At 41.4% G+C, this 19,636-nt stretch overlaps 1 protein-coding gene across 2 annotated transcripts in view; it reads left to right on the top strand.

The window, feature by feature from the left end:
* The first annotated feature begins 206 nt into the window (after positions 1 to 206).
* The window catches only part of gpd1c (glycerol-3-phosphate dehydrogenase 1c), a 40,487-nt gene continuing 21,057 nt past the window's right edge, over positions 207 to 19,636 (top strand). For both annotated transcript variants that reach the window (XR_010968985.1, XM_068012242.1), the window contains exons 1-5: positions 207 to 362; positions 9,818 to 9,995; positions 12,197 to 12,337; positions 14,036 to 14,174; positions 17,721 to 17,833. Coding sequence is in view for 1 of the 2 variants with exons in the window: in XM_068012242.1 (XP_067868343.1) it covers positions 319 to 362; positions 9,818 to 9,995; positions 12,197 to 12,337; positions 14,036 to 14,174; positions 17,721 to 17,833 (615 nt within the window). In the remaining variant the exon portion in view is untranslated. The remainder of the gene's footprint in view (positions 363 to 9,817; positions 9,996 to 12,196; positions 12,338 to 14,035; positions 14,175 to 17,720; positions 17,834 to 19,636) is intronic.

Genomic DNA, 19,636 nt, shown 5'->3' with positions numbered 1-19,636 from the left:
TGTTGGAGACCTCCTCCATCCCCAGCCACAGCTCCAAGCCCATCCCCAGCCCCAGCTTCATCTTCAGCCCCATCCTCATCCCCAGCTCCATCGCCATCGCTAGCCCCAGCTCCAGCTCCAGCTCAGAACCATCACCATCCCCATCCGCACCGCCAGCTCCAGGCTTCACTCAGGAGAGGAGGAGCATGCTCACGTGACATGGAGGGAGTAGAACATGCTCAGTGCCGGCTGCCGGTTCTCTAAGTCAGACGCTCTGCTGAGCTTTGCTACAGTTGATACCAGACACATTCAATAACAAATCCCCTGTACTGTTCGCAAATGGCCGCACCCTTGAAAGTGTGCGTTATTGGCTCTGGAAATTGGTGAGTGGAGTGAGAGTGTTGTTGTTGCGAGCTGCTGTTTGCCGGGGACTGTCAGCAGGCGGTAGCACTGCCACGGAACCGAGGGCGAGGATTGCAATTGTTGCATTTTTTGAATTCAGCTTGTGAATGTATCGACTTTTTCCAGTGTGGACTGTTAGTGTTTTTTAAATGCACATTATGTGAAGTAACCTGTGGTCCTAGTATTGTCATTTAACTGTAATAAGTCTTATAGCTACGAGTTCCCCTGTGGCATACCATATATAGGGAGAAGATATTTTAATGTACTTGCCAACTTTGAATTGACATTTTGACATTTCGAGTGTCGGATCATCCTTTCACTCAGGGTAATATTAGCACAAGTTGATATTTAAATGAAGCTCTAATCCACAACGTCAGGGTTATCTGAGAAGATCTTCTCAATCAGTATGTAATATAATTTGCACAGTGTAAAAGGGTGGATTTATTTTCTCTAAGCCTATCTACATTTATACATTCAATGATTACTGATATATCGTCCTCGTGTTCTTCCAGTATTCACTGTTCTGTAACTTATGTGGCACTAGAGTGCGTTAAATTTTCTCATTTTGTGGTGGCGGTCTTACAGTGATTGGGATCTTCAGATGAGGAATTATGGCTGTGAATCTGCATTTCATTTTGCTCTTGTTAACTAATCAAATCACCTTTTCACAGGACAGTGCTAAATTGTCAAGGTTCTCAATAATCCAGCAGTTAAAGAAATAATTCCATTGACATAATTTATCCAATTTGATGGTTAAAAACCACATTTCTGTTTGTGGGATCTGTGATATGCCAGGCGAAGAGCTGGTTTTAGCAGTGTAAATATTGGAGCTTGCACTAGTCTTCTGGAATTTGAACTAAAATGGTGTCAATGTAAAAGCAACCTAATGCTACAATATAGTACTTGTATTAACAGAATGCCTTATATTTCTACAATTCTGGTAGCCACAAATACAATCATTTGTTCTGTTTGAGACTAGTTAACATGAATGTCTAGGAATTCAAATAATTTTCTTGAATTACCAAACATTATGTGAATGTGGACATTTTTAATATTTGCCAGTTCCGAAGAAGGGTCACTGACCCGAAACGTTAACTCTGCTTCTCTTTCCACAGATGCTGCCAGACCTGCTGAGTGATTCCAGCATTTCTTCTTTTTATTATGTGAATGTATGTGATAGTATGAGTATCTGGTAGTTTGGTATCTAGCTGATAGCAATCATCAAATCTGTATTTCTCCATGTTTGTGAATCCACTTGCTTTTCACTCCAGGCGTCCCAGTGAATAGGTATTTTACAGCTTAGCAGACTTATACAATCCCCAATAGATTTATGATTCAACCATTGGAGCAAGAGAGCTGGTACAATGTAAACATTGGGAGCTGCTCAGAAATGCTGGTTTCTCAGAAACTGGATTAAAATAAATGATGTATTCCCAGAGTTCCTAATACCATTTCCACCAATTAAAATTTAGTAATTCATTGACTTCTTTTCTCCCCCAGTATTGCTTTTGTTACTGATTGAGATGAAATAATTATTGATCAATAAATCAGTGAAATCAGAAGTGTTGGCACCATTGCAAAAGAAGAGGATAAACACGAACACCACCTGGTTAGACTAAGTCGCCTGTTTTGTATTGTAATTTCTATGCAATGAAAATTCTGTCATGCAAGTAATGCAACAATGTCATTTACCATGTGAAATGTTCAGGGAATAAACAAACAACATAAATGTCTTGTCAGATCAATGAAAATATTTGATAGACACAGTAACAGGTGTTAATAACTTTAACTATGTTCAATGGCACTTCAAACCAGTTCAGTGAATTCTGTTCCAGTGTTCAACAGCGATCAGGAAACAAAGAACAAAGAAAATTACAGCACAGGAACAGGCCCTTCGGCCCTCCAAGCCTGCGCCGATCCAGATCCTCTATCTAAACATGTCGCCTATTTTCTAAGGGTCTGTATCTCTTTGCTTCCTGCCCATTCATGTATCTGTCTAGATACATCTTAAAAGACGCTATCGTGCCCGCGTCTACCACCTCCGCTGGCAACGCGTTCCAGGCACCCACCACCCTCTGCGTAAAGAACTTTCCACGCATATCCCCCCTAAACTTTTCCCCTCTCACTTTGAACTCGTGACCCCTAGTAATTGAATCCCCCACTCTGGGGAAAAAGCTTCTTGCTATCCACCCTGTCTATACCTCTCATGATTTTGTACACCTCAATCAGGTCCCCCCTCAACCTCCGTCTTTCTAATGAAAATAATCCTAATCTGCTCAACCTCTCTTCATAGCTAGCGCCCTCCATACCAGGCAACATCCTGGTGAACCTCCTCTGCACCCTCTCCAAAGCATCTACATCCTTTTGGTAATGTGGCGACCAGAACTGCACGCAGTATTCCAAATGTGGCCGAACCAAAGTCTTATACAACTTAGACAACCAGATGGTTGTTTACAACATTGTATCTTCCTAGTACAATGTGTCTTTGGGGATCCCCAAAGACACATTGTACAGCGAGCTCGCCACTGGTATCAGACCCACCGGCCGTCCATGTCTCCGCTTTAAAGACGTCTGCAAACGCGACATGAAATCCTGTGACATTGATCACAAGTCGTGGGAGTCAGTTGCCAGCGTTCGCCAGAGCTGGCGGGCAGCCATAAAGACAGGGCTAAAATGTGGCGAGTCGAAGAGACTTAGTAGTTGGCAGGAAAAAAGACAGAGGCACAAGGGGAGAGCCAACTGTGCAACAGCCCCGACAAACAAATTTCTCTGCAGCACCTGTGGAAGAGCCTGTCACTCTAGAATTGGCCTTTATAGCCACTCCAGGCGCTGCTTCACAAACCACTGACCACCTCCAGGCGCGTATCCATTGTCTCTCGAGATAAGGAGGCCCAAAAGAAAGAATCTTCCTAGTGTGATGAGTGAAGTGCAAATTTTTGAAGGTAATGCCCCCTGGTTACTCAGTGCACCCTGCACAGTACTGGAATAACAGATTTATAGCCTTGAAATATTTTCTCTAAACAAATGGTGATGCATGTGAGAACTGAGGATTTCATAAAAGTTTTGATTTATTTCAGTCGTATTGCAATGATTTTGCATTGAGAATATATTACCAATTTGGATAAACCAATTCTGACCATTATAAAGCTTAAAACTCTGCCAAATATCTCGTCAGCTATCAAATGAACAGTAGACAATATGCATACTTTGTTTTAGTCAATGACGTTCTGCATTGACAGTCTTGCTTTATATACATAATTCTTCTAAAGGATAACATCATTGTGGCAAAGCAGGAAGAAATGCTTTATATTTATAGGTTCTCCACATAAGGATTTGGAAGGTTTCCAACCTGATTTACAGAAATCCTTAGTTTTATATTCCTTTCCACAAGCTATCTGGAAAGCTAGCATTCATACTGAAGTATTGTGTCAAGTAGAGCAAAAGAGGCAGTTGTGAGTCACAAGCACATGTCCCAATGTTCACTTCATAATGCTGCTTGAAAATAGGAAGTCACTTGGCAAGTGGGTGGAATTGCCCAGCTGCAGTTCTGGCATTCTGTTTGTTTTTTTATGGGGCATAGCAAATGTAACTTAATAACAATTCAACTATCAAAGTCCTGGTTAAGGTGAAGTGCTTTTTTAAAAAAAAAGACATTTAGTTACGTTAGCCTGGATTTTGAGGTCAGCGGTGAGAAAGCTGCCACAAAGATCTAGCAATTCCTGTGGTGTGGTTCTGAGATGAGAGTTAATGTTAAAATGATAAGATTTGATGAGTTGAATGGCTGTTCTTGGGTTTTCTCAGGTTTAGCACCAAGTTTGCAGTCAACTGTACCTGTTGGCCAGCCAATTTGGAGAACCGTGATGTAACTAGTGTAAATATTCTCCATTTACCTATTTGGCACTTCTAAATGCTGTTTTATAAGTATATAAATTTTTTCAAGAAATGCTGGAAATACTCAGCAGGTCTGGCAGTATCTGTGTAGAGTGAAGCAGAGTTAACGTTTCAGGTCAGTGGCCCTTCATCAGAACTCCTGATGAAGGGTCATTGACCTGAAACCTTGGCCTGAATTTTACGCTACCCCAGCAGGTCAGATGATGGTGTGGGGGCGGCGTAAAATTGAGTGGCAAGCTCCGGGAGGCCTACCCACCCCGATTCTGCCTCTGACCAAGTTTACGGAGGTCCGGCAGGGGAGCGGGGGGGTGGGAAACGGCCCGCCTGCCTGAGGCCAATCAGGACCCTTAAGTGGCCACTTAAGGGCCCACGCCCGCCTCCACGGGTATTTTACCCGTGGCAAGCGGGCATGCCTGGGACGTGAAAGGCCGCCCAGCTATAGCCGCCGGCCTTTCCGCACCCCGGGTGGGGGGGCATGGCAGTCGGGTGCCGGATTGAGGGCCGCCCCACCTCCCAACCCAACCCTGGGATCCATGACACACCCCTCCCCTCAAACGACCACCCTAGCCTCACCAGGGCATGACCGATTCCCCTGGTGAGGCAACCCTAACTTACCTTTAGTCCCGGCTCCTTGGTATCCTCCTCGGTCAGCTGGACTGCAGTTGCAGCAGTAGCCACCATTCCCGCTGATTGGCCGGCAGCTCACTGAGGTGGGACCGCCTCCCTCTGGTGGGTGGAATCCTGTCTCGGGCCAGTTAAAGCCTGGGGATCCGTAAGATACGGGATGGATCCCCAGGCTGGGCGGAAGCGGGTTCGGCACCAACATTTACATCGGAGTCCGGCTCCCGTCTGCCCACTGTAAAATTCCGGCCGTTAACTCTGCTTCGCTCCCCACAGTTACTGCCAGACCTGCTAAGTATTTCCAGCATTTCCTGTTTTTATTTCAGATTTCCAGCAGCTGCATTATTTTGCTTTTATTTAAATTTTTTCTACTAAATCAGCCGACAACATTGTATCTCCCACCTCTAAAACATTCTGCTGTCTTGGCCTCAGTCCTAATTTGAGCCATGTAATTAAACAAAATCCCACACTGAAGAGTGTCTGCAGAGACTCATCGACAGGATTGCGGCTGCCTGCAACAAATTTGGCCTAACCGTCAGCCTCAAGAAAACGAACATCATGGGACAGGATGTCAGAAATGCTCCATCCATCAATATCGGTGACCACGCTCTGGAAATGGTTCAAGAGTTCACTTACCTAGGCTGAACTATCACCAGTAACCTGTCTCTCGATGCAGAAATCAACAAGCGCATGGAAAAGGCTTCCACTGCTATGTCCAAACTGGCCAAGAGAGTGTGGGAAAATGGTGCACTGACACAGAACACAAAAGTCCAAGTGTTTCAAGCCTGTGTCCTCAGTACCTTGCTCTACGGCAGCGAGGCCTGGGCAACATATGTCAGCCAAGAGCAACGTCTCCACACATTCCATCTTCGCCATCTCAGGTGGCAGGACCGTATCTCCAACGCAGAAGTCCTCGAGGCAGCCAACATCCCTAGCATATACACCCTACTGAGCCAGCAGCACTTGAGATGGTTTGGCCATGTGAGCCGCATGGAAGTCAGCAGGATCCCCAAGGACACATCGTACAGCGAGCTCGTCACTGGTATCAGAACCACCGGCCGTCCATGTCTCCGCTTTAAGGACATCTGCAAATGAGACATGAAGTCCTGCAACATTGACCACAAGTCGTGGGAGTCAGTTGCCAGCGATCGTCAGAGCTAGCGGACAGCTATAAAGGCGGGGCTAAAGAGAGGCGAGTCGAAGAGACTTAGCAGTTGGCAGAAAAAAGGACAGAAGTGTAAGGAGAGAGCCAACTGTGTAACAGCCCCGACAACCAATTTTATCTTCAGCGCCTGTGGAAGAGCCTGTCACTCTAGAATTGGCCTTTATAGCCACTCCAGGTACTGTTCCACAAACCACTGACCACCTCTAGGCGCTTACCCATTGTGTCTCCAGACAAGGAGGCCAAAGAAGAATTAAATGAAAACAGAAACAAAGGCCTAGTGTTTTTAACGGGGAAGGAGGCAGGTAAAATCAGTTATGATCAACCTGAGCTACCTTTCTGAGATCCAGCATGTTCTTAGCAAGGGTTTGTGAGCATGTCTTCAATGTCTGGGTGCAGAAATCTAGAAGCCATTAAAATGTTGTTCTTTGCGGTGGAATATTGTGAGTATAGGAATTGTTTCGTCTGGCTGTTACAGGTGAATGAATATAATGATTACATTTTAAGCAATTCTTCTTTGGCCTCCTTATCTCGAGAGACAATGAATAAGCGCCTGGAGGTGGTCAGTGGTTTGTGGAGCAGCGCCTGGAGTGGCTATAAAGGCCAATTCTAGAGTGACAGACTCTTCCACAGGTGCTGCAGAGAAATTTGTTTGTCGGGGCTGTTATACAGTTGGCTCTCCCCTTTCACCTCTGTCTTTTTTCCTGCCAACTACTAAGTCTCTTCGACTCGCCACACTTCAGCCCCGTCTTTATGGCTGCCCGCCAGCTCTGGCGAACGCTGGCAACTGACTCCCACGACTTGTGATCAATGTCACAGGATTTCATGTCGCGTTTGCAGACGTCTTTAAAGCGGAGACGTGGACGGCCGGTGGGTCTGATACCAGTGGCGAGCTCGCTGTACAATGTGTCTTTGGGGATCCTGCCATCTTCCATGCGGCTTAAGCAATACCGTGTGATAATTTGATCAATCTGTATTTTTCATTCAGCACAGATAGTCAAGTATATTAGTGAAGTCAGGAGTAACTGGCTCTCCTATTGCATGCATGTCAACCTAGAAAATTAGTACAAGTTGATGACCAGCTTAATAACTTGATTTGGTGCATTTTCTGGTAATCTGGAACTCGCCGTAATTCTACCTTTCAAGTCAAAAATACCTTCTCCTTGAAGAGTTCTAGATATTTAAAAATGAAAATAGAAGTAGTTTAGGAACTGCAATAGAATTTTATACAGTAAAATGAATAGGTTAACGCCCTTAGTTAAAATAACAGATGGAAGAATGTTATTTAGTATGTTCTCGCTGACAGTAATTTCTAGTTCCAGTTGCTCTTGATCCTGCCAAAAGGTGTTTTCTGTTGAAAAATAAATGTGAACAGGTTGCAAAATCAGTAATTGCTGCAATTTTTAAAAAAAGTAAAGGAACATAAGAAATGCAGTTTGCAGGAGCCGGTAAGGGGCCCTGAACTTTGTGCTCTCAGCTGGACCTGCCCTGTATCTAGCCTGGCATTTGTGATCTATTATCTTATTGGTGTCACTGCTCATATTTCCTAATAGCTGTTGGTTGCTACAGTATGGACAGTGTGGACCCTGTTATTGCACAGTGATAAAAGGTCACTTGTGCTAAGGCAACTGACAACTGCTAAGTTGCAGAACATAACTGGGACTGACTCGCTCACAAATGAGCTACTAATTTGCAGTACACTGTAAATGAATATCTCACCATAAGTTTTACTTAACTTACAAAAATTACCATTTTTAATGTGCTCTTGATTTTCAATTCACAAATGTTCAGTTAATGATTTCACGGTAGGGAACATCCGCCTTCCCTCGAAAGGGGCTGCAACTAATCTTGTGGGAAATAAAACTTTAAACCCAAAACAACAGCTGTGTATGCTCCAGAAAGTTCCTTCGTTTAGAAATCTACTGATCTGATTGCTTCATTATGGCAACCTTCCGTATCAGTGAATAAAGCAGATTTTTTCCCCCGTTTTGTGAAACGCTGAAAAGCTGACAACTGGCTTGCATGTCATTGACACCTTCCAATTAGAAAATAGCTTTGTCTCAAAGCAGCACAGCCAAGTTAGTGGGGGAGGGGTGAATTTAATTCCAGAAAATGGGCGCGTTTGGGTTGGGTGGAGGGTTAAAGTGTTTAAGGTCTGAATCCTGGCCTCCAACATCCTACTTTCAGTTTTAATAGAGATGGGATAGGGTACAGGTGACCAACCTGCTCCACCTTATATATTATAATGAGGCTGTGTGCCTCATCTGTATTCACAGTTTGAAATTTAACCTTGACCGGCCAGCTTTCCCAAGCCTTGGGAAACTCACCAACTAAACTGAGCTGAGGCCGACTAGGTCAGGAGGTAAGTGCCTTTCCACCTACCTGCCTGATCCAGTGTGCTGGACTGCTCCAAAGGCTGAGTCAATGAATATATTCAAGGCTGAGATAGACTGCATCTTGAGCTATAGGGAAGCCTAGGGTTATAGGGAACGGGTAGGCAAGTGGTGTTGAGGCAAAGATCTGATCAGCCACAATCTTATTGAATTCAGAGCAGGCTCGAGGCGCCATATAGCCGACTCCTGCTCCTATTTCTTGTGTTATGCTCCCCGCAGCATGCAGGGGAGCCACAGCTTCCGGGTTACCCATAATCTTCTGGCTCCTTCCCTCCCTTTACTGGCAGATCAGGTAAACCAAGGATTAAGCACCTCAGTCTGTTCTGATTTTGGGTCTTGACAAGTCTATGATTGATAGCAAATAGTGACATATGGGTAGCCAGTACATAGTAGAAAATAGCATGCACATATTTAGGGGCGTTGATCTTTATAAGAAGTGTTCCATTCTATAACTGTGTTACTAGATGCCATGTTTAATATCATTTCTTTTATACACACATCTTCCAACCCTCAGCCTCAAAAATGCATTTACAAGTGATGACTGAAGTATAATGAAAGGAGAGGGCTATTTGCAGTGTGTATACTATGGAAATATAAGGTATAAACATTGGTTAGTATGTTCCTACTAAACTAGAGTTAAAAAAGTTCTGAGAGCTTAACTGTTCCATGACTTTTTTCCCTTTTCCACTTTTCCTTTTGGTTTCTCCCTTTTTACCCCATTTCTCTTAAAGGCAATGATTGATTCTGCATTAAAGTTCTACATGTGGCAGCAGCTGTTCAGTACCTTGCCCAAGTGGCCATTCATCATGCGAGACTGGACAGTGAGTATTGCCGGACCATTTGACTGTGAGGATCATGGCAGTCAAGCTCCTTCTCTCCCAATGCCCACATAAATTAATAGCGGTCAGGAGTAAGAACCTGAGCTAGTTCTGTTTCCCCTTTTTATTTTCCTTTCCCGTCCTGCCCCCACCCCCAATTCCCCCAGTAGTTTTGGATGCTAAAGCAAGTTGTACCTTCCTGCTATCAGCCTAGCTTATCACTGCAACAGTAAACTGGAACCTTTCTGCTCTATATCGCTCAGCATTGCAATATGACACAATACTGCACTGAGCTGGGCGATGGTGTTGTTGGAGAACTTTTGTACATCACAAAAAAGGATTATTTAAAGTCTAAAATAGGGATCACTCAATGCATATACGTTACTGTGCTCACATGACCTTTTTTACACTTTCAGATAGATTTTGCATAATCTGTACATTGTTCAATATCTCTAATTCCTTTGAAGGTTAAAAAAATACATGTGTATTACCCCATGAAGCTGAAAAATGGGTTGAGTGTTTCCCTTTACACATTTTAAATGTTTCCACAGGGGCTCTGCAATTGCAAAAATAATTGGAAACAATGTACAGAAGATTCAGAAATTTGCCACAAAGGTCAATATGTGGGTCTTTGAAGAGCTGGTTAATGGCAGGAAGCTAACTGAAATTCTAAACCAAGAACATGAGAATGTTAAATATCTGCCTGGATACAAACTGCCTGAAAATGTGGTAAGGTAGTAGTCGGAAAATGTTATTGATGAACTAAACAGCAATTGTCTTTTGAAGCAAAAATTATTCTTTACCCATTAAGCGTATATTTTTGAATTTTTAAAATGTTTTTTTTTTAAAAAGGTTGGAATAGTGCTGCAGGCTTTAGTTTTTCCTTCATTTCATTTTAGGCAGAACCTTTTTGCCATTGCTTCCATGTGATCTGTTGGATGTAGATTTTCTTTTTACATTTTTGATACACAAAATGCAGAAAGTGTCAAATTTTTAAGAAACCCTTTCACATGGTAGTTTAAGGCAGCAGTGTAAGTGGCCATTTGTACTGTCCTTTATTTATATGGAGGAAAACTAGTAAAATGTTCAAAACAGAATTTATCTGACGTGGGAGGGGGTGACATACTTCAAAGGCTCCTTATTTCGTTACTTCCATCACTCAACTGTTTTTCGTAGCACAAGTGTGTAAATATGAAGAATGCTTTAATACTTGTCATATCTTTTTTGTTAACTGGCTTTCACCTCTTTAGGAAATTTTGTCTGCCATCTTGTTTTATTTTTCTTTCTTTCTTCTTGGTATCCCAGTATCAAATGACCGGTTGGATAGGTGACCTGCTCACTAGCCTTTAATGTCAGAGAAACACTGACTTTTGTCTCTCCAGTGGGGAATCTCTGCTTCCATTCAGATCTTCCTCATCGTATTGATAGTGACAGCACTTCAATCTCAACTATTAGTGTATTAAAACTATTGTATTATTCCATGGGTTTGACATTTTCTGTGACTTTTTTTGGGGAATCATGTGTTTAATTTTCTTTGTTTGCATTACGTGAATAAATAACTTTTTATCATGAGTTGAGTCACTTTGTAAAAAGAAATGGGTAGCATAAGATTTTCATTGTATCCTGTTAAATCAAGTACTTAAACTATATCAGAAAGAAAGACTTGCTTTTATATAGATCCTTTCATGACCTGTAAGCATTTTACAGCAAATGAAGTACTTTTGAAGTGTAGTCACTGTTTCAATGTAAATATCATTAGTTTGGCCTTAGAATATATGACGACTTCAATTAAATTCAGTGCCTAAACTGCCTGTTTCAGATTATCAAATCCTAGTTCATGCTTTTGAAAAGGAGATTTTTTTTTTAAATATCCATTTTTCTCACTTTTTCTCTTGTGAAGTTGACTTGTTTAGGCTCTAGCCTTCACCTGAGAACTCATATTTGTGTGAACACAGCATATCTCAGCAGGTTGTTCTTCATGGAAGGGATTGCAGGCAACACCAATCTTATCATGCGATGCCCATCCACATGCAGCTTTTAGAGGAGTCAATGAGCAATGACACCTCCTTAGTCAGACATTGTGGCCAATTTTAGGGTGTCAGCTGCTGCTTTTGCTAAGATTAGCTAGCTTTGCACAGATCAGGGACTATGCTACACTAACATAAAATAAAAACAAGAAATGCTGGAAATACTCAGCAGGTCTGGCAGCATCTGTGGAGAAAGAAGCAGAGTTAAAGTTTCAGGTTAGTGACCCTTCTTCAGAACTGTTCTGAAGAAGGATCACTGACCTGAAACGTTAACTCTGCTTCTTTCTCCACAGATGCTGCCAGACCTGCTGAGTATTTTCAGCATTTCTTGTTTTTATTTCAGATTTCCAGCATCCGCAGTATTTTGCTTTTATCTTACTACCCTACACTATATAAACTGTAAGTTGCTAAATGAGTCAAAGTTTGGGAGGAGGGAAGAAGAAAGAATGACAGCGGATTATGGTTTAATCGTTATAAATAATCTATTGGAAATACGAGACAGCTGTCAGCTTTTTCACAGAATAAGTATATAATATATATTTATTTATAAATACATTTGCCTGTTCATTGGCTGTAAAGCACTTTGGGACATCCTGAGGTCATAAAAGGCGCTTTATAAATACAAGTCTGTCTTTCTGTTTACTGACACCTCGAGCACTATTATATTTTTTTCCTACAAACTCCTTGACTTGTAACAGTTCTTTTAGACAGTGGAAAGTGGTCTAATTGTCTCAGTGATGGGCTGCAGAAAGCAAATGCATGCTACTGATGGGCAGATGTAGTTACGATGTGACGAACACAGCTTGACAGATTGAACATAAAAGCAATTATCGTCCTACTTGCAAATGAGCACCATCTGCTTCCTGTATGCTTACTTTCTAATTCTATTATGATTTATTATAGGTTGCTATTCCAGACGTGAAGGATGCTGTACGTGGTGCAGATCTGTTAGTGTTTGTTGTACCCCACCAATTTATCCGTAAACTGTGTGATGAGATAGTTGATCAAGTGCCACAGAAAGCTCTTGGTATAAGTCTTATAAAGGTACCTATACATTTCTAAATGATTCTCTCACTTATGACACCAATGGGTTATTCTATTTCACTTGATGGGGTTGGACTGGGAGGAAGAAGTAGGATCTTTACTAGGTTTGAATCTTGGGTGAGGTTCACTCAGCTTGCAGTGTTTATAAAATCCCAACTGATGACTTCCATTGTTAGTCATCTGTTTAGTTCCTTACCGACTTAATTCTCCTTCAACCCATAGATGTATGCTAACTCTTCGAATCCATATTAGTATTTTAGAGCTGTGTGGATTAATCAAGGACAGCTAGTGTGAATTTGTTAATCTTTTAAGGAAAAATTGGATAATTATTTGAAGCAGAGGAATATACAAGACTATGCGAAAGCATGCCTCAGTGGAATTAGTTTTGGATTGTTCAAGCAAAGAGCTGACATAGACATGGTAAGCTGAGTGGTTTTTTTCCATGCAGTAAATCTTCTATGGTACTAAGAGCAAAGCAGGCATAACCACAATGATCATAGAAAATGATGTGAGTATCAATTAAACAGCCTGCCCTCTCCCACCTACGGTGCAGTGGTTAGCACCGCAGCCTCACAGCTCCAGCGACCCGGGTTCAATTCTGGGTACTGCCAGTTTGCAAGTTCTCCCTGTGTCTGCGTGGGTTTCCGCTGGGTGCACCAGTTTCCTCCCGCAAGCCAAAGACTTGCAGGTTGATAGGTAATTTGGCCATTAGCAATTGCCCCTAGTATAGGTAGGTGGTAGGGAAATATAGGGACAGGTGGGGATGTGGTAGGAATATGGGATTAGTGTAGGATTAGTATAAATGGGTGGTTGATGGTTGGCACAGACTCGGTGGGCCGAAGGGCCTGTTTTAGTGCTGTATCTCTGAACTAAACTTTCCAGTTAGTTTTGCTGTAGCCTTTCCACATTGTTGATCTTTATTCAAGCACCATCTTTAAAAAAGAAATATGCTGATATGCTGGTGATATGCATAATATGCATCCAGCATTTTCTATTTTTGTTTTGGATAATTGGGTACTGTGTATACCATTCAAATTTTAACCTTCAAAATCACAATTATCTGTCCTCTTGGACTTTGATCGTCTTAGGCTAACCCTGTATGTTGATGCACGGGACAGGTGGTGTTTTATAAACTACAGAAACTAGGCAATTGGGTAGGGATTGGTGAAAATTTTACCTTTTGGCGCTATAAATTATTAAAGGAATGTAAGTGTAAGCTTAACTATTTGGTTGAGTTGAGTGGCCCATTGATGTGGTAATTACCTATTGTAAAATCCATGTAGAACCATGTCCTGACAGTCGATCTGTTATCTCTGGATTCTTACCAAAGCAGCCAATGAATTAGTATATTAGAATTGAAGCTTCAAATCTTTCATGTGAATGATATTAAAAATTTATCAAGCTGAGCTTATTTTAAAATGTATTGCACAATCTGCACTGTATATCATATAGGCACAACCACATAATAAATATTAGAATCCAACCCCATGGTTTTTTTTATTCACTGCCTGACTTTACAATGAATAGTAACTCACTAAGGGATGATATTGAAAACATGTAATTGTCATTAATGTATGACTTCATGGAAATTGCAAATACTGCAATTCTGTTGTAGAATGTTCAATGGATTGTTTTCAATCAATCTGTAAATGTAATTTTTTTTCTTTCTTTTCCCTCTTCATTTATGCTTGATTCTAGGGAATTGATGAAGGGCCCGAGGGACTAAAATTGATTTCTGATATAATCAGGGAGAAAATGAAAATTGACGTTAGTGTATTAATGGGGGCCAATATAGCCAATGAGGTTGCAGCGGGGAAGTTCTGTGAAACTACAATAGGTAAATATGTTTACTTTTTCAACAACTATGCTTTTGCATTGCAAAATTTAAAAAGAATAAAATCTGTGAACTCTGTACAGTATGAATTGTGTTACAATGCAATAATCCTTCAGTTAAGGATGATGTTTGAAAGTTAAATGATTTACTATTTTACTTGTAACAACAGTGCTTTACTCTCAGTGTCATTTATGTCTAGTTCTCTGGAGGCGTTACTTAACCTTTTTATTAAAAAGGTTAATGGTGGAAGGACTGGTAGAACCGAAGTGTAAAAAGCGAATGATCAGCACTGCACAAACCATGCAGTTCAAAAGGTCACCAGTTTGTGCTGAATTAACTGATCTGAACTGGTGTAATAGTTACAGTTGTAGTGGTGCTATAATTAGCTTTGTGCTTCTGAACTAAAGAGAGGAAGCATTAGTTCTGGTTCCTGCTCATGATTGCTATCCAGTGACCCCTGCAGGTAAATTGTACATGTGTAGCTGCTGTATTAAAATAGGCAGCTTATGTTTTCAGTCAAAGCTCAGACATGAGAGGTGGCCAGGGCCTATTGAACTTTACCCCAGCAGTAGTCAGTGCCTTCATAAGAGCTGGAGAGATACTTGGAAGAAAAAGCAAATAGGTAAATAAAAAAAAAAGCAAATGTGATTGTTGCTCTATGAGGCACTTGTATGAGAAATTTAGAATAACCTTTAGTATATGTGAGTGGCAATATCCTAAAAGTATAGGGAAGCGAATGAGGACGTGTTGTGCTGTATAATATTGTAAACACCACAGTAACAAAGAATTTTTTTGACCAAATTAGCCTTATAACCTAAACGGATTGAACTGATGCATAAAATTCATAATGTCTGGTTGCTGATTTACTGCTATGTGCCATAGCGCTGTCTATGGAAAGAGAACAAACTTTCAACATTTGGCTTTACCAGTCCGTATCCATGTTTACCTTCCATGGGAGCAAATAATTCTAATCACACTTACTCACCAGGTTCGGTTCAATGTGATTTGCATTGTTCCAGTTCAATGTTAGCCTTCTGCCACTTTTTAAAAAAATCAGAAATCTAATATTTTTGTCATGCAGAAGTTTTCTTTATCACTTTTTTATTAGCATGGAAGCATGTCTTTCCCACGGGATCAGCTCCGCTATTTTTCAGAAAAGCCGAATTCGTTGCTTGTTTTTTTAACCTCCCTGAAGGTGTTATCTCCTTACTGTTTATGATTCTGCAGGTCAGACAAGATATCCTGTCAGATTTAGCCCTGCTAGTCATTCCTGTAAGCAGACTTCATGTCCCCCACAACCTGCGGAGTGCCCTTAAAGCCCAATATTCAGTTGTACAATTGCAGGATCTGGGGTAACAATAAGAAACTGTTGTGTGCACTGGCGACTGAGATCTCACTTGTGTTTCTCATCTTTTGGAATACAGGCAGGTCAGCACTGCAGTGAGATAAGATCAATTGTAAACCAACAAACTGATTTATTTTACATGAATGAACAGAATAACACATGCATAGAGCTTTTTTGTCTTATTCCAATTGTAACTGGCAGTGCAACAAATTGCAGACACATTGCCCTTAATAATGGTGTACCTCACTTTGCAAGGCTGTATCACTGACATTGCATTCTTCTAATACAGTTTACATGTATTCATGCCACAACCTAGAATATTCCACAGCCTTCCTCTGGCTGGAGATATAGTGAGGCCCTCCTTCCCCTCCCACTGTTCCAAACTCCAACTGACACAGACTTTTTTTCTCGCCCCTCAAACCTGCACAGGCTGTTTTGTTTTCCCCACAAATAAAGGTGAAACCAAAAGTTGAACCTTGTCCCTTCCTCGGCCTTCACCCTGAAGACTGGCCTGTCAAAATGCTGTTTTTAAAAACGCCATCATCTTGTTCCTCTACCTGTTTCCCTTGATATCATGGCAATGGTACCTAGGTTGCCTGTCTTGTTAGGACTCCTGCTGTGCTCAGTGAATAAAAGCCATTCTAATATTATAGGTGTAAATATCTCTAGCAAGATAGTAGACAGTTCCCATTTATAAAGAAAGACTTGCATTTATATAGTGCTTTTCACGACCATCAGACTTTTCAAAGGGCTTTAAAGTGCATGAAGTACTTTTGAAGTGTAATCACTAATAATTTAGGAAATGAGACAGCCATTTTGTGCACAGCAAGCTCTCACAAACAACAATATAATAATGACCAGATAATCTGGGTTTTTTTTAATGTTGATTGAGGGATAAATAGTGGCTAGGATCTGGGGATAACGTTCCTGATTTTCTTCGAAATAGTGCTATGGGATCTTCTACATGCACCCACGCAGGCAGATGGGGCCTCAGTTTAATGTCTCCTCTGAAAGAAGGCACCTCTGACAGTGCTGCACTCGCTCAGTTCTGCCTTGATTTTTGTGCTCAAGTCTTGAGTTGGGAGAGAAACTATTTTGTTAACTACTTTGTACGCTACCCCAATAAAGGACCTAATCTACAGAATGAAGATCAAGTGTTTTTCTGGCGCGGCAACCCATATAACCCAGTTTTAGTCTTGCAGCAACATCATGTTAATTAACCCCAAAATCTCTTCTAGACCAAATGGACAATAATCTCAAAATGTGATAATTGGAGATCAATTCTTAGTCTACGTGACTCAGCTCTTTACTGGATTAACAAGCTGAACCATTAAGGAAAGTGTGTTTTTATTTGTTTGGCCTACTTCTATTCCTGTGTTCTATTCAGCCCTTTGAGCCTGTTCCATCATTCAGTTAGATCATGGCTGATTTGTATCTTCACTCGATTTTTTTTTCCACCTTGGTTCCATATCCTTTAATACCCTTACCTAACAGAAATTCATCAATCTCAGTTTTGAAATTTTCAATTGCCCTTGCCTCACCAACCTTTTTAGGGAGCAAAGAACACAGCCTCACAGCTGTGGGTTTCCGCCGGGTGCTCCAGTTTCCTCCCACAGCCAAAGACTTGCAGGTTGATAGGTAAATTGGCCATTGTTAATTGCCCCTAGTGTAGGTAGGTGGTAGGAGAATGGTGGGGATGTGGTAGGGAATATAGGATTAGTATAAATGGGTGGTTGTTGGTCGGCACAGACTTGGTGGGCCGAAGGGCCTGTTTCAGTGCTGTATCTCTCTATGATTCTAACACCTATATGGAATTTTAATATAAGAAATAATGTAATAAATTCTCTTGTGTCCTGGTTTTAATGTCAAAGCTCTAAAATATGGGCTCTGTAGTGATGGCCATATTTTGCCAAGTTTGGTGGCTTTGATAAAAGCATTGATTATAAACTTCATGTTACCAATTGTCGCAATAACTGTTCCCTGCCTATCAGAATGGGTCAGCCGGACTAGCTCATGCACTGTTGTGAAAGACTGAAAAGTAGCACTGAATTTGTTTAATGCAAGAGAGTTCTGTAAACTGATATTAAACATTCAGCATTTGCAGTTGTTTTGCTGTTCATGACCAGTTATGTGCCTTATTTTAAAGTGAATTAAAAATATACTGCCAATCAATTAGAAGAACTAACAGTCATTCTTTCCAATAGGCAGCAAAAATGTGCAAAATGGAAACCTTTTCAAAGAGCTCCTGCAGACATCCAATTTTCGGATAAGTGTGGTAGAGGATGCGGATACTGTGGAACTATGTGGAGCACTAAAGGTAAGAAAGCATATTGTAGTTCAGAATTTTTTTGTAAGAATTTAAATCCTCCTTCTAGCATTGGCCCATTTATGGGCAAAATCTTCTGCTGTTAGGTCTCACCAATGCTCCTTGAAAGCAAATCGCTAGGAGGTACATAATAGTGACATGGCTATTCTGTACAATCACAATGGGAAACTTGGTGGCATGGTGATCAAATCTATGACTCCCTTCCCTCACCACCGTATTGCAGTGTCCCACCATAGGCTTTGGGTGACTACCCAACTCCTGAAGGATGGAGCAGATGAACTGGGTCTTGCATTTGAATTTACATGCCTGGTGATGGAAGTTTGGAACTAAGCCCATCCTCTGTGGCACAATCAGTAATCTAAAACCTAATCCAGGTAAGTTTGCAGTACTCCAGGACATTGTTGATGGTTGAACAATTAGTCTGAATGAGGTGGACCAGGTGTCTGTGGGTGAACACTTGGCTAACCGCGATCATCATATCATAACGTTTAGTAATGGTGAAGTGCAAGGAACAATCAAAAGTAGATTCTAAATTGGAAGAGCGATAACTTCAATGGGGCGTGAAGGGATCTAGCCAGGATAAAAAGGAACCAAAGACTGACAGGAAAAACTGTAACAGAACAATGGATGATCTCTAAGGAGGAGAGGTTTCAAGTACAGGCTACGTACATTCCAAATAGGATGAAAGGTAAGGGAACAAAAGCTGGGGCTCCTTAGATGACGAGGGAGATGGAGAATATGATGAAACAAAAATAGAGGGTATACGATTCATGTCAGATGAACTCGAGCGACAACCAGGCCAAATACAATAAGTTGAGAGAAGTGGAGGAAAATAAGACTGTCAGAGAGAGAATGAGAATAAAATGGTGGTCAACATAAAAGGGAACCCAACAATCTTCTATCAACATGTAAATAGTAAGCATGTACTAAGGGGTTAGGTGGGTCCTATTAGGGACAAAGGGTAATATATGTTTACAGGCGCAGGACAAAGCTGGAATACTTAATGATCACTTTGCATAGCTTTTACTAAGGAAGAGGATCCCGACAAAATATTGGTAGAAGTGGAGATGATGGGGTAATGGATCGAGTAAAAATTGGGCAGGATGTACTGGAAAGGCTGGTTATGCTTAGAGTGGATAAGTTGCCTGGTTTGGATGGCTTGCATCCTAGGTTGCTAAGGGAAGTGGGGGTGGGGATAGTAATAGAGAAGGCTGATGAGCAGAATGTGGTGGATTTTGTCTGTATGGATTTTAAAGAAGCATTTGACAAAGTACCACATAAAAAGCTGATTAACAAAATTGAGGCTCAAGGAATAGGAGGGTCAGTGTCAATTTGAATTAAAAAATTGGCTTAAGGATAGGAAAAAACAGCGAGTTGTGGTAAATGGTTATTTTTCAGATTGGAGGATTGTAGACAGTGGTGTTCGGCAAGATTCAGTGCTAGGACCACTGCTTTTTTTTTTGGCTATACATAAATGACTTGTATATTGGAAAACGGAGTAAAATTTCAAATTTGCCAATGATACCAAAATTGGAGATGTGGCAAACTGTGAGGATTATGCCAATCATCTGCAACAAGCCATAGATATGCTAGCAGAATGGGCAGACAAGTCGCAGATGGCATTTAATACAGACAAGTGTGAGGTGATGCATTTTGGCAAAAGGGATAGGGAGAGGCAATACAGACTTAATGGACTGGATTTTTGAAGGAAGCGGGACACCCAGCAGCAGGCCAAATAAGCGGGGGGACCCCTGCCTCTGCCTTTTTAGTACCCCCACTGGCGCGATCCTCCAT

The sequence above is a fragment of the Heterodontus francisci genome, chromosome 2, assembly GCF_036365525.1.
Source record: "Heterodontus francisci isolate sHetFra1 chromosome 2, sHetFra1.hap1, whole genome shotgun sequence".
NCBI lineage: Eukaryota > Metazoa > Chordata > Chondrichthyes > Heterodontiformes > Heterodontidae > Heterodontus > Heterodontus francisci.
Note: the sequence above shows the minus strand (reverse complement) of the source record. Positions and strands in the feature narration are given on the sequence as shown.